Source organism: Candida oxycetoniae, assembly GCF_023343755.2.
Source record: "Candida oxycetoniae strain CBS 10844 chromosome Unknown scaffold48, whole genome shotgun sequence".
NCBI classification, from domain to species: Eukaryota; Fungi; Ascomycota; class Pichiomycetes; order Serinales; family Debaryomycetaceae; genus Lodderomyces; species Lodderomyces oxycetoniae.
In genome coordinates this window covers 63,203-78,324 of record NW_026055411.1, presented here as the reverse complement: position 1 = coordinate 78,324, position 15,122 = coordinate 63,203, and the positions used below count along the sequence as shown (strand labels likewise).

The following is a 15,122-nucleotide window of genomic DNA, read 5'->3' as shown; positions in this document are numbered from 1 at the left end:
CACACTACCGTTTTACTCCTTCTTTAATTTCGATATACAAATTACATTTTACATTTTAGAAATTACATTTGTTTATTCTTTTCTCGTTTGTTTGTTCTTTTCTCGTCTGTTTGCTATTTTGATTGATTTGTTTTCGATAACAAAATCTCACGTTAAAAAAAAAAAAAAAGAAAAATAGCCTGAATATTCATTGGATTGTCTAAATTAAGCACTCTCATAGATAAAATCAAATTCTAACAATAAAAGTATAAATTCATTGATTTTCCTTAATCTTGATAGCATGGGATTTATTGTAAAAGTATAGGATTAGTGTAAGAGCATAGGATTTTTGCAAGAGCATACGATTTTTGCAAGAGCGTACGATTTACAGCAATAGCTAAACAAAAGCATACAACATTACATCAATACTGGAGAAAAACTAGTTGCCTTTAGTATAAACAACAAAATAGTTACAACAATCGTTTCCCATTATACGAACCTGGGGCGGAAAAAAAGAAAAAAAAATTTTGATCATCTTTTGTTGCAACCAAAATCAAATTCATACTAAAACTTTCCACTATCATTACTAGTGTCTTTGCTACAACTACTCTTATTTGTACTCATATTTAAGGACAAGCCATAATATAGTTTCTTGTTTATTCATTCGCTCGCTCGCTCGCTCACTCGTTTTGCTTACAACTTCCTTGCTTCCCCTTTACTTTCCCATATATTGATTTTTTACAACCAAATTTTTTACAACCAAATTTTTACAGCTTCCTTAAAAGAAAAAAAATAAGCTTAAAGGGCACAACAAACTGTTGCTTACAGGTGGGGTCCTCTATTTATATAATTAGCTAATATACTCATTGCTCTTGCCAACAACCGCAATTTATTAGCAGCATCATATTTGACAGTCCCTTTACAATTTGTCGTTTTTTACAACCAATTTGGATAACCTTTTTTACAACCAATTTTGTCAACCTTTTTTTTACAACCATTTTTTGGCAACACCATTAACACCTCGCTGTTATTGCTCCATATAACTGGTTCCTGTCCCTGGTCCTAGCTATTGCTCCCCTGACTAGCTTGTTACTCCACTATCTCGCTCTGCTCGATAGTGTATAACTGGCCCTGGCTATCACTCCACTATCTCGCTCTGCTCGATAGCGTTTTGGATACCCCAATAGTCTTTGTTTCTCCTCGCTAACTAGAGAGACCCCTCGTGTTTCCACATCCAATTTTGTTCACTTTCATTTTTCTCCTTTTTATTCAATGAAAACCACATTATCAACAAACTCAAATGCATCCGCATCTAAATCCTCATCTTCATCTTCATCTTCATCCCACTCTGCCACAAATGACAAGTTGATCAAGACTCTATTAAAACGATTTAAAAAGTTGGAACTTGCTTTGAATAAATTTAATCTGAGAAAATATAATCACAATAACAGAATACGAAGTGGTATTTGCGGCAATGGCAATAGTAATGCAAATAACGGTGCTGTTCTCAAGGGTAATTTACTACGAACATCCTTGATTCCGTTTTTGAGAAGCGCTAACCAGATTGAACAATTTTTTGCAAAGGATTCTAAAATTTATAAAAGCTTAACGTGTGTATTGTTGGCAATCTTGGCTAAATGGTGGAACTCGCTTATCGACAATTTGAAATATTCCACTAATGGATCGTCATTATCATCGTCGTCGTCGTCATCGTCGTCATCGTCATCGTCATCATCGTCGTCGTCGTCGTCATCATTAGCATCTGCTGCGGCTTCTGCTGCTTCTGCTGCTGCTTCTGCTTCTGCTTCTGCTGCTGCTTCTGCTGCTGCTTCTGCTTCTGCTTCTGCTTCTGCATCTACTAGTTCGAGTGGCTCGTTCGTAATGGAATCGATTACCACACACGAGCAAATTCATTATTCTTTGATTCCTACCGCTGATAGGAATGCATATCTAGAATGCATTTCCCGAATAATGGCAAGAAGCGATTGGGTAAATTACGATGAACCAAAAGAGTATCAAGATTTACTAGTGAAAACGTTGGACTTTTGTATTGAAAGGCTAACCACTCTAAAAACACTTTCAGGATCAATGGCTGCATTTGTTGGTAAAGTATTTGCATACAGTTTTTTCAAAATACCAAATGTCTCAAATGCTTTGTTGTTTTTATTAAATGTAAAGCAAATAACCTTGGAGTCTTGCTTGAAAATCATCCCTCAGATTGCAAGAGATGAAAAACAAGAAAAAAAGTTGAAGGATATTTTCCCAGCTCATTTGCACCATTTGGTAAACTTTAAGGGATTGCAGAATTTAACAACAATGGGTCAAAAACGGTACATGAATTGTATGCCACCTCCCAAACACCCAGTTGTTGGAATCCAAAATCCTAATGGGGATTGGGTACGAAGATGGTGTGGTTTAGATTCAAGTGTTTTCAATTCCTTTTTTCGTCACTATATTGATATAGTTCAAAAGGAGAGCAGCAGTATTGTAGATACGTGTGATATGATGGTGGTTCTATTGGACTGTCCGGGGTTTAACATTATTTTCAGTCATGTGTTTCAAATCTTTCAAGTGGCTATTAGTAGAATCACTGCAAATATTAGTAACACGGGAAGAAATGTTTCCGTTGGCTCACCCTCTTTGTCTTCAACTTCTTTGGGTTCCAATTCTTTTGCATTACCAAGACAAGAGGATAGTATAATTCCACCACTTCCACCGCCACAATACAACATTAATATAAGACAAAGTGATATGTATTATAATTCGATTATTAAAATATTTAAAACCATTAGAGATATTACGTTTTGTGCTACTGCTAATAACAAGTCTCTTGACGATATCAGTGCAGAACTTGTCAAAATGATTGATTTATGTTTCATCACGATTGCAAAAGAGACACCGGTATTTGAATTCAACAAAAATGAATTAATCCTTGGGATTGTTTATGAGCTCATAAACCATGTAGAGAATAACTCGTCACCTGAGGTCAAATACTTGATTAATTGGGAGTTTTGGCTCAGTTGCAATTATATGATGATAAAATACTCCGATCATGTACAATGTTTACTAAAGAATTTTGCATTTCTTTTCAACGTTTGGGATATGATTCCCGACGAGTTGTGTCCATTTGCCAAGATTGAAGATTCTGACGAGACTATTAAAAGTAACTCACATTTGCAATGGATAAGCAACCAAAAGGACTCTTTTAAGCTAAATTTTGTTAATTATTTGATTAGTGATGAGAGTTTTGAATCATTTTTCACTCATTGGAACCCAATGGTGAGGTCTTATTATATAAAATTGATTGTTTGGAGAATTGTTGGAATTAATAATTACCAATCGTCTACCTCTATTCAAATTACAAGAAACCTTCAAACGAAATTACATCAATCTTATGAAGCCTTGCTGAATTTCACAGTGATCAACAATGGTAAAATTGAATTGAATTTTAAGCCTGATAGTCCCATGGTAAATAGAAAGTTTGGAATTCTTGCAATAAATAAGGATGATTTTTGTGTTGAAAGTGACCTGTCGGAGGTTTTTTTACCACCTGTTACTGCATTAAAGACAAGATCAGAATTGAGAAAAACACATCCGTATGAGATTTTTGATGAAGCAATTTATACTTGTTCAACTGTACCTTCTGGAAGGTCAAATGAAGCAAGATTTATTGAGACACCGCCATCGGCAAGTGCACCCATCAAGAACAATTTATTTGTGAATTCAATTGGGAAATTATTTAGAATCATCTCGGACAGTAATCAAAAGAAATCTAATACTACTACTGCTGCTGCTGCTGCTACTGCTGCTACTGCTGCTGCTGCTACTGCTGCTTCTTCTATTTCTGCTGTTGCTGCTTCTATGGCTGCTTCTGCTGTTGCTGCTGCTACTATTACTGCCAGAGGTGAGCTGCAACAACAACAGCGGCAGCAGCAGCAGCTGGAGGAGGAAGTTGATGAGGACAATGACGACGACGACGACGAATATGATGATGACGTTTTCTATTTAAAGAGGAATGCTCATTCGTCTACTTCACTAAGCACATCCAACTCGTTCAAATCTAGGTCATCATCGCCCAGTATAATGTCATTCAAGTCTATTCCAACTTCGATCACGGCACCTTCATCGGTAAAGTCGGATGATGACTCTATTCTCACAATCGACACAATCAAGTTGCAAAAAGACTCTCTTGATATCATTCAATCGAGTGACAAGAGTCAGTATAACATTCAACCACCTGAATTGGCTAGATTACCGCCTGAAATTGTTCGACCTATATTCAAATTTGATGTCGTTGTGTGTCATGAATCAATAAATGAAAAACTTCACTTGATAAATCGAAAAAATAATATTATGAATCAGAGATTGTATTATCAGATGCAGAGGCAACAGCAACAACAACAACAACAACAGCAACAGCAACAGCAACAGCAACAGCAACAGCAACAGCAACAGCAACAGCAACAACGGCAACGGCAAGCTTATTCAAAGATGATGCCCCAAACATTATATTTTCCACATTATCCACAGCTTCCCTATATCTCCTTATTTATGAATTCAGATCTGTACAACAACAAACCACTTTATATGAATGAAGAAGATGATGGGATTTTTTTAGAAGAGCTCAGTTCAAATAAATCAATGTCTTCTACTTTTTCATCTAGTTCAATTACCAGATCAAAGTCAAGATCTACTTTGAAGACAGAGTGTGATGCAGAGATTACTAATGATCAAACCACCACTACTAGTAGTTTATTCTCCCACCCACAATCACTTATCAAAATGATCAATTTAGGCAAATCGATAAATGACTTGAATATTATGATTGAAGAGATTAGAAAGTTTTTAAATAATAGGATAGAAATGGACTGCTTTGAACAAAGAGAGGTAACGATGAATAATGATAGCTCGTTATGCCAACTGAAGGAAATCAATGAATATATTTATTTTAAAAAGATTATACCATTTTTAAGTGTTGATTCAAGTAATGAAATGAAGTTATTAAATGCTAACTGAAAAAAAAAAAAAAAAATAGGAAAAAAGGTAATGAAAATAGAGGTATTGGTGAAAATGGGAAATGATTTAATTTATTAAAAAAGTGCATGGTTATAGAATTGAATAGAAAAACAAACAAACGCCGTTAGTTGGCAATAATGAGTAATGAAAAACCTGTAATTTGATATTGATTGGTAGAAAGGCTACCAAAAGAAAGGGAGTCAAGGGGGGGATGATGGTGATGGACGTTACCTTATTCATTGGTTTGGTTTTTGTTTATTTTCTCTCCACTTTTATTGTTGGATTTTCAATCTTGATATTACTAGTGTTTCTGCCATTTTTGCTTCTACCTCTTTGATGGTTGAACCACAACATTCCGTATCCAGTTAATATTGACATTGTCAACGATACGAGAAAGAAAACAGCTGTGCCTAGAATATAACAAGTATAGTAGTATTTCACCAAATAGTATCTAAAACCAGTCCATTTTATTTCAAACCATGCTTGAGTATATATATCTTCAATAAGGTACTTATCCGCTTGAGATAACAATAAAACGAAATTATCAAAGTAGTAATCGGAATCGGAATCAGAGTCATTATTATTGATTCCATTTCCTTTTCTTTTATTAGGCGTTGTGCTTGTTTTCAGATCGATTTTTGAGCCCAATATATCAAATAGATCGAATTCAAAAGTTTGTAAGCGTGATAAATCGGAAAGTTTAGGCGGGAACCAATGGCGTAGATTGTATGGAACAAACGAGTTTCTCAACTGGTACTGGATATGACTATCACAGTTTAGTATGAATGTGCCTTGGCTCAAGAACGAGTCGCCTCTGTTATTTAGCAAGCTGTATTGGACCTTGTTTATTAAATATTTGGCCGATAAAAAAGAAGGTGTAGGTGTAATTGTTTGATACTCGCCATAGTCCATAGGGTCATCGTAAGGTACATTAGGACACTGAATCAGGATTCTCAATTTCAAAACATAGAGTGATGATGGATCAAATTTATAACTTGTGAAATGAGGGGAAACTGTATCTGACAGATACATCATCATCTTCGGCATCTCGTTATTCTCCTTAGTGGAAGAAGAAACGGATGAGCTGTTATAAGGAGGAGGAGGAAGTATAGATGGGAATGCTGTGGCGGGTATAGGTGAAGTAAAAGTCAATGGTATTACAGGAGAGTTGGCCAATGGGACTAGCGTGGTATAATATTTATAGTATGTGATGATCGATAGGGGGAGAAGTATGAATATGGAAGATGTCAACGTTGTTGTGAAGTAGAGCCATGTTCGTGTAATTGCTAGAGGAACTATTAGACCAAATATTCGTAAATAATTCGCCATATTCCTTATTTATGATACAACAGGAGTCTGTAAGAATGGAGGGCAATGGCGGCGGTAAAGTAAAACAAAATCAGATAAAAAATGCCGGAAAAAGTGGTGGTGGTAACGAGGACTGAAATGTCCAATAGTTTGTTAAGAGAGATCAATATAAAGTGAAATTATAAATATTCATAGTCTAAAATATCTTAATTTTTCAGTTTGTTTTATTTTTTCGTAGTTAAGTTGTTGATCTGTTGATAAGTAACGCGCTCGTGATAAACCTTCTGTCCTTTGGTTAGAGGGACGGGGAGCCGAGGGAGTAGTAGGCGCAAAACTGGGGTCACCCTCTCAGCTCCACCCCCCCCCCCCTTCCCCTGACCTCAAATGTATTACCCACAGCTGCTTTTTGTGTTCATCAATACTTTGCAAAGTGAGAGGTATTTATTGTAAGAACAAGATATATATATATGTATATACAAACATATATATATGTGGATTAAATAATAGTAAAATAAATACAACAAAAGAGAATGAACGATATGGTAAATGATAATAATGCAACAATAACATACCTCTCTCCAAAAAGACCTTCCGGCTTCTTCCAATAAAAAAAAAAACCCTCCTTCGCTCTATCAATGAGTAGTGTGTCCACGATGATACTTCAACCCATTTAAATTTTTATATCTCTTTCCACATACTTCGCATCTATAAGGTTTGTCTTTTTCTAATGCAGAATTATCCAAGTATGGAGAATTTGAATCCGGATCTATTATAGAAATTGTACCATCGGGGTTTTCCCGTAAACTTTGACCTTGATGGCCATGCGATCTATGATATTTTAATCCGTTTTGATTCTTATAAGTCTTGTCGCATCCTATAACTGGACATTTGAATGGCTTGTTTTCTTCGTTTTCCATAACGTATAAATGACGTGCTGGATCGTCTATATATATGTCGTCTTCATCTACTTGCATTGGTGTGTCTTGTGGTGGTGTTAGTGGAGATTGATGAGAAGAGAATTGGCTATTGAATTGCTGCGAGTGTTGTGACTGCTCCTGCAGGGTACGTTGCTGTTGTTGCTGCTGTTGCTGCTGTTGCTGCTGTTGCTGCTGCTGCTGCTGCTGCTGCTGTTGTTGTTGACTCTGCTGCTGTTGATGTGAGTTTTGGCTTTGATTGCTGAATTGATAACTACTATCGAAATTTTTTCTATCTGTATTGCTATTATTCAAGAAAACATCAGTTGTAGATACTGTTTCCATTACATTATGTATATTGCTGTAGTTATTGCGATTTCGGTTATTGTTGAGTAGGTGTTGCTGAGAATCGAGTGGAGGTGATGCCAGTATATGAGCTTCCTCGTAATGTCTTAATAAATCGTGTAGAGTGGGTAGTAATTCCCCACAGCAATTGTAATCTTTACAATAATCTGCTTCTAGTTCAGGCAAGTATGAAGTTTGCTGCTGTGGAGACATACTAGGATGGATAGTTGTACGAAACGAGCCTCTTCTGGGGTTAATCAAGTTTTGATGATGATAAGAGGAATGTAGCTGCTGGTGTTGTTGTTGTTGCAGCAGCTGATTGTTTTGTTGTTGCTGTTGTTGCTGTTGTTGTTGTTGTTGTTGTTGTTGTTGTTGTTGGTGTTGCTGCTGTTGCTGTTGTTGCTGTTGCTGTTGCTGCTGTTGCTGTGGCTGTGATGGCTGTGATTGATTGATGTGTGGACTGAGAAAGTTTGCACTGAATACGTTTCCAGCAAAAGGACCTCCGCTTGCACCTGCGTTCCCGTTCCCGTTCCCGTTTCCATTTCCATTTCCATTTCCGTTTCCAACGTTAGCAGACATTACTTCATCTTTCAACCACGAACCTATAGTAACCGAACCCCATGATATACCACCCATACCTTGTGAATGAGCCACAGACTCTCTTCTGAATCTTGAGTTGTTGAAGATTGAAGGTCGATGGTTAAAAGTGATATCTATAGGCTGAGGCTCTGAGTCAAACAGTTGAATGCTCTGTTGAGACAACTGGGGCTGGTTGCAATTGATCTGGGTGTGATTATTTGTGTTGGTACTTGAAGATAACGACGACGACGACAATTGTTCTGTTGTCGGCTGGAAGGACATATTGATGGCGGTTGACGCTGAATTATTGCTAGTGTCAAATATCTGAGTGTTGAACATTGTATCTCTCGACTTAGCCTACTACCAAACCTCGATGTTCCTTAATAGCTCCCAATAGTAAATTAACCAGCTTTCTTGTCGACTTAGCAGCTGTGAGTAGTGTGTGCCAGCAACTGGGTGGGTCGTGTTAGTTACTTGGTAGTAATACTTAGTACCTCGTTTATAATATAATACAGGGAGAGAGCGACATAAGCTACTAATTCCTCCTGTTTAGTAATAAATAATATAAAGACTAAGACTAAACTTTAGTCTTTAATTTTTTTTTTTCTGGGTGTGTGTCCTGTGTCGCTGTTAAATGTCGCTGTTAAAATGTCGCTGTTAAAAGTCGTATTGCTATCACTAGTAAGAAGAAAGAGAAGGAGGGAAAAAAAAAAAAATAGTGCGAGTTACCCACATAGATTTGTAGTTACCATATAGATTTGTAGTTTCCCTTGAGATACAAAAGATTAACTTTTTCTATATGTCAGGGGGGAGACCGGGGAAGAGGGGGAGGGAAGAGCAAGGGGAGGAGGGGGGGAAGAAGAGCAAGGGGTTAATTCCAATCACTTTGAAATTAATTGACAAAAAATTTTAACAGTACACTACAACAGCAGCAACAAATAGCTTACTCTCTCCTTTTTGTTTTTGATAGAAAGTTAATAATTTCGGTAACTTTCTTTTAGAGTTGTGTGACAAGGAGGGTGTAATGTTTTTAGAGTTAAGCTTCATAGATTTTGTCCACCTAATCGATGGCGGCGATTGGTAGCTTCTAAGATACGGGCGTGTACTTTGACTATACATTTCTTTTACACACTATTATCTCATACATACACATTTCTTGTTTCTTACAAAGGATTAGAAATAAAATGCACGATACTGTACAATGCTGTATAGCATTGCAGTTTTGCAGTTTTGCAGTTTTGCAGTTTTGCAGTTTTTACAGTTTACAAATAAAGGAGGTGAAAATGTCGTTTTGTCGTGTAATCTGGAATTTTTGTGATTTTTTTTTTTTTGCCTTTTTGCCTATTTGTGTAGAGAGAGCCATTCGCAGGATGGATAATTCAGTTATGTACCATTTTTCATTTTGAAGAAGATCCTTTTAAGTTACTTTTATAAATCTTGCAAGCTTACAAGGCAAGGGGAAGGGCTTTTTTGTTAACGAGCCCTTAAAAATAGTATTCCAAGAAATAAAACAGAACCCATATCCTATGTGGTTGCGTTCTGGTACGTTTAGCCCCACAGGCCAATATTGTTTTTGAGAAAAAATGTGTAAATTGTTATATAGTTAGCTTTTATAAAGTATCAAACATTTCTGCAACCTCATCCTCAGAGTATACAACCTTATACTTAATAATGCTACCAAATTCGGGTCTCCAACCTGTAATGTAAAATAACCTTTCTTGATCTACGTTGCTAGAGCTAATCTATTCTGTACTTTATAAAACTCAAGGATACTTTACCTTGTAAAATAGTACCTTGTGTGCTAAACTATTCCCCGTTTTTTTTTTTTTTATTTTGATTTCTAAAATATTTCACATTTTTCACATTTCTCACATTTTTCACATTTTTCACATTTTTCAGGAAAAAAATTCCAGCACCTTTCTAAATGGCAGAATATCTTTTCAAACGATTCTTTGTTATACCAAGCTAAAATTATATAGTAAAGAAACAATTAATCTTTTTGTGTATCCTCTTCTTTGTATTCCACATAAACGACAAAGAATAAATCTAAGCAGCAGCTTCTTCTGCCAATTGTGATATACAATTATGAATTAATTTCAAGAACTCACAACCATAGCGGCTAACTTACTTGAGAAAAAAAAAGAAAAGAAAGAAAATACGGTCTTTTGCATTTTCCAAAGTTGCAAGATAATAAAAGGTGAAATTCAACTTGTTTTGAAGAAACCAAAAAAAAAAGGATAACTGATAATAAGTTAAGAAAGAGCTAGATTATACGTCTATTGTGAATAAATTCCTCTTTGCCTTTCAAATCGATAAGACTTTCTCTATATAAATTGTAGTATGGCTTTGAAGAGATATCTGTTTGTTTGTTTGTTTTTTAATGTATAAGTTTTGGTAAGTACACATATTCTTATGTCTTATATGCAACTCGCTGCCCTCACAAGCGAACTAAAGTAATCTCAAGGATTACGCAAGAATGAACGGAAAAGAGACGACATTTAACCGAAACAATAGGACAAAGTGAGCAAGGGGTTTTTATATTGGAACCTTTTACCTTCTTGCAGTCAAACATCACTAAAAAAAAAACTCTACATGGTTTGTTTTGTTCTTTTGAGTTTGGGCTAGTTAATTTATGGGTGTACATGGTGTACAATACATAACAAATACAGAGGAAACAGTTGCCTTTTGGTCAACTAAAACTGACCAGCATGTTTGAGGTAGCGCCCTGCCACCGTTTATGAATTTTTGTAATAGTTTTTTTTTTTTTTTTTTTGATAGACATCATTTGAGAATCGTTTTAGTCTTGATCCTGGTAAAAAGGATTAAAATGTATTGATGAGCTTTAAAGTAGTGTAAATAAAAAGAAACACATCTCCCATCAATTAATGTATTGGCATTAGGAAAAGCTACAGTTAAACAACAATCATGTAGGTCTGATTTCATAGACCAAACATTTTCATCTTAAAACAACGCAAAAAAAGAGACCCAAAAGAAGAAAAAAAAAGAAAGAAAATTTTCTCACAGCAGCAAACTTTTTGTGGGCAAAATGAAAGTAAATGGAATATATCAATCTATCTTTCCTTTTGTCACTTATGTCATTGCCAATCTATAGATCTATAAGTTGCTTCTTCTCCCCTGTTTCTCCCCTTTCCGTTCCCCATTTACAGTAATGTATCAAAATTCAAATAACAGAATAGTTGTTGAACCAACTCAACTGTTCTTTTCCGGGACTACTCATGAGTTTTAGGTAATTTAAATTTACTCTGTGCAGTGCACAGTTTATGATATGAAAAACTCTCAACGGTTTTTTTTTTTTACCGGTTTTCAGAGCCTGCATAAAAACAAAAGTCTATATATATATATATTTTGTAAGAGATTACAAACAATAATGATGTCAGAGAATCAAAATTACACAGCTTACACCCAGTTTAATGCAAAGTTTACCAGGTAAACGCTGATACTTGTGAGTTTGTATGCATCTGAGAGCCGGTGTATGAGTGGAAGGATGAAGGTGAAACGACTAGATTTGCGGAAAACAGTTTCAAAAAGGATTCTGATGCGAATATATACCATGTAATGCTTTAAACCCGTTTCCTGAAATAAAACTGCACCCCCCTCAGAGTGGTAAAGTCTTTCTCCCTCTCCTCTTTGGTAATCAAACGGAATATTTGCAAAAACAAAAGATTGTTTTGTTGGCAGTACAAAGTCCTTGTCTACGAGGGTTTTAATCTTTGTATGCCACAAGAAGGAAGATGGCGGTACAATAAACTCGGGGTTTAAGCTAGTGCTACTCTGATCACCGAAGTCCACACGACGAGATGTTATTATTTTAAGTTGGACTATCTTAAAGATGAATATAGATAGATCAATCAAACCCACACGGGTTTGATTGCATATGAGCTTTCCTCTTGATCCTATAATCTTGTTGTTTAACATTTTGTTAGCAATATTAAAATCTCAAGTTACGGAGCTCAGTCTTGTGTTAATAAAATGGTTTATATTCTTCGCAGGATTGAGATTGCAATACCTTTTACCACGAGTCATTCAATGTAGCCAATATCCTTCGAACTCTGAGAGATATTGACTCGTGAGTAGAAATCAGATAATAGTTCACTATTGCAAATACTTTATTGGGCAAAACTAAAACCTTCTTTTCTGTAACTATTCAGGTTATTACTTACCTACCTCCTTTTTGTAGTTGGCACTTATACATTAATCTACTACTCACTATTCAACAAAAGCCTGATTAGCTTAGTCGGTAGAGCGTTAGACTCTTACTTGACTTCAAAACTTGAAGCAAAAAAAGTGTCATCTAAAGGTCGCGGGTTCGACCCCCGCATTGGGCTTAAATTGTTTTTTTGGAAACTTTTGATTCCTTTTTTTTTTTTTTTTTTTGGTTGGTTTCAGTCTTACTTTCAAAGTTCCTGACTTTGATGAAGGGGACCCTCTTTGGAAGCAAAAGGGTGCAGATACACATAAAATATTCTCTTAATTGTTATAAGATTGTTTCCATATGCAATTTTTTTTCTTGGTTCAAAATTTTGTATCAATGTGCTATTAAGTAATAGAGTGTTTGCATAAAAGTGAACCAAAAGTTAGTTATTTGACTCACCTTTAATAATATTCTTAATTTAGAAATAAAAAAAAAATCAACAAAAGACTCTTTCTAATGACAAAGTAATTTGAACAGATTTAATGTGAATAGGACATTAATATAGATAGGGTTCCACTTACAAACTGACTTATTTTATGGTTCTCGAATTGGGCATTAAAGTGTTACTTGTTTCGAGGTAAATAAGTATTCAGGATACACAATTTGAATGAATAATTGAATAATTGAATAATATCAAACAGTTTATGAAAGATGACACATACTTGAATGATTTTGGAAGTTATTTTCTTTTTCGATTTCACTTTCACTTTCATTTTCATTTTCAAATTTTTTTTTTTTGTTAGTAGATCCGATCAGATAACTTTTTTTTTTTGATATTTGTGTAACGTTTCTTTTGAAAAATATCAAATCCGAGACGGATTGTGGGAAATTTATCCAAGGCAAGGTTGCCTTTAATTTATTTCTTTGTCTCATATTTTTTTTAATTTGTTTTCTTCCTTTAAAAAGGAGATAACGTCCTTCCCAGTCACGAGAAGTTTCTAATACCTTCAATCCACAATCATGCTACATCAATTACCAGAAGAGATTCTCAAAAAGGTTGGATGTTTATTATTTCAAGATGACGTGGTTTCACTTATGCTTACATGCTCAAGGTTTTACAATTTGTTCCAACCACGTCTCTACTCTGTCATTTGTATTGATGCAACACCAGAATTATTTCACAATGACTCCCAGTCCTTGAAAGAGTTCAGTCACTATTGCAACATGTACAAATTAAACGGAGAGTTTATCCAAGCAGTAAAGATAACTTCAATATACCTGCTCAAGGCATTTTTCAAAAGCGTTGAAAACGAAAATGCTCAATATGTAAATATGCTTATGATGAATAAGTTGCCTGATGTACCAGATTTGGAAATGTTATACTATTTGCAAAAAAGTTTACCGTTGATGAGCCGACTTCAAGTATTTGAATGGTGGCATGACATTGACGTACCATTGAGTTTGTTAAAAAACAACTCAAGGCTTTATCGGATTGGAGGGTTTATTAAAAGTGATATGAATGAAAACGAATCTTTTTCAAATTTGAAGGAAATGGTTTTAACACGCGCTGTTGCATCACCTCCAAAAGATTTGACCAAATTAACCTTGAGGAATTTCGATTTGAATACTTTCAACTTTGATTTTGGAAAGATTAGAGATTTGACAATTGAAAATTGTTGTTATAAACGAGATTACTTGTTAAAGCAAGATTTGAAAAATATCGAACATTTTGCAATTGATGTGGCTGATGATCCAAAATTGATCGACTTGGTCTCAACACTAAAACTCAAGACTTTAACGGTCAAGACGCGTACAAATATAAACAAGATCTTAGCTTCGAACCATGATGTTACTTCCTTGCTGTTGAGTAAGATCAACATTGCTTATTTAAAGCCCTTGGTTAAATTTTCCAACTTAAAGTATCTAAACCTCTCGATTTTGGAGAAGGATATTTTCGAACTACTACCACATATCCCATTGCAAGTCAAGTTCATATCGCTAAATGTACTTGAAACAACAGAGAGAAACAATTGCTTACTAGCCGAGGAGTATTGGCAATGCACAACAGACCAAAACAGACTAAAGTATCAAGATTTTGTTTTGGAGTATCATAGAAAGATCAATATGCTCAACTGGATAATGTTTAATGGAAACGGTAAACATTATGTCTTTGAATGTAATGATGTTAGCCCTGTGATATATAGAGATGGGTTTGAATCCTATTTTGAAAAACTTGTAAATACCCTTGTATAAGGAAAAAAGAAGAAGAAAAAGAAAAAGAAGAGAATATCTACATTGTAGAGTTTTTACAGTTTATCTACATTGTAGAGTTTTTACAGTTTATCTACATTGTAGAGTTCAATTACAGTTTATCTACATTGTAGAGTTCAATTACAGTTTATCTACATTGTATAGTTCAATTACAGTTTATCTACATTGTAGAGTTCAATTACAGTTTATCTACATTGTATAGTTTAATTACATTTGTTGATCATTTGTAATAGTCCTGAAATTATACTGATTGGCCATCTTTTCAAGATGATAAGTTTCAGGGTGGAGATGATCATTTAGTTATTGATTTCCCAAAATATTTGCAAAAGTATTCTCTTGAACCATTTTAAACTGAAAATAAACGAATATAATCAGGGTAAAGGAGAAGGCATTAAGCTTTGGGTTAATGAGAGAAAAAAGAAGAAGAAGAAGAAGCAAAAGAGAGAGGAAAAAATGCTTGATTTGCTTTCTATATAAAGATAGAATCAAAGTCAGTAAAAAAACTGTTGCCAAAACTAGTGAAAATTTTTTTCTAACCAAACAACTATAAGTTGACA

At 35.0% G+C, this 15,122-nt stretch overlaps 3 protein-coding genes across 3 annotated transcripts; 2 read left to right on the top strand and 1 right to left on the bottom strand. All coding sequences in view use genetic code 12, as the record gives it.

Annotated features, from left to right (window-relative positions):
- Window positions 1-1,251: 1,251 nt before the first annotated feature.
- KGF56_002148 (uncharacterized protein) lies at window positions 1,252-4,995 on the top strand (the record flags this gene model as incomplete). Its single annotated transcript, XM_049323346.1, has 1 exon — window positions 1,252-4,995. One exon carries the CDS (start codon window positions 1,252-1,254, stop codon window positions 4,993-4,995), a length of 3,744 nt encoding a protein of 1,247 aa, XP_049180808.1.
- Window positions 4,996-5,250: 255 nt separating this feature from the next.
- Window positions 5,251-8,423, bottom strand: SFP1 (zinc-coordinating transcription factor; the record flags this gene model as incomplete). The annotated part of the gene is made up of 2 exons (XM_049323345.1): window positions 5,251-6,176; window positions 6,998-8,423. 2 exons carry the CDS (start codon window positions 8,421-8,423, stop codon window positions 5,251-5,253), a joined length of 2,352 nt encoding a protein of 783 aa, XP_049180807.1.
- Window positions 8,424-13,314: 4,891 nt separating this feature from the next.
- KGF56_002146 (uncharacterized protein) lies at window positions 13,315-14,547 on the top strand (the record flags this gene model as incomplete). The annotated part of the gene is made up of 1 exon (XM_049323344.1): window positions 13,315-14,547. The coding sequence occupies one exon, from the start codon at window positions 13,315-13,317 to the stop codon at window positions 14,545-14,547; it is 1,233 nt and encodes a 410-aa protein (XP_049180806.1).
- Between the last annotated feature and the right edge of the window lie 575 nt (window positions 14,548-15,122).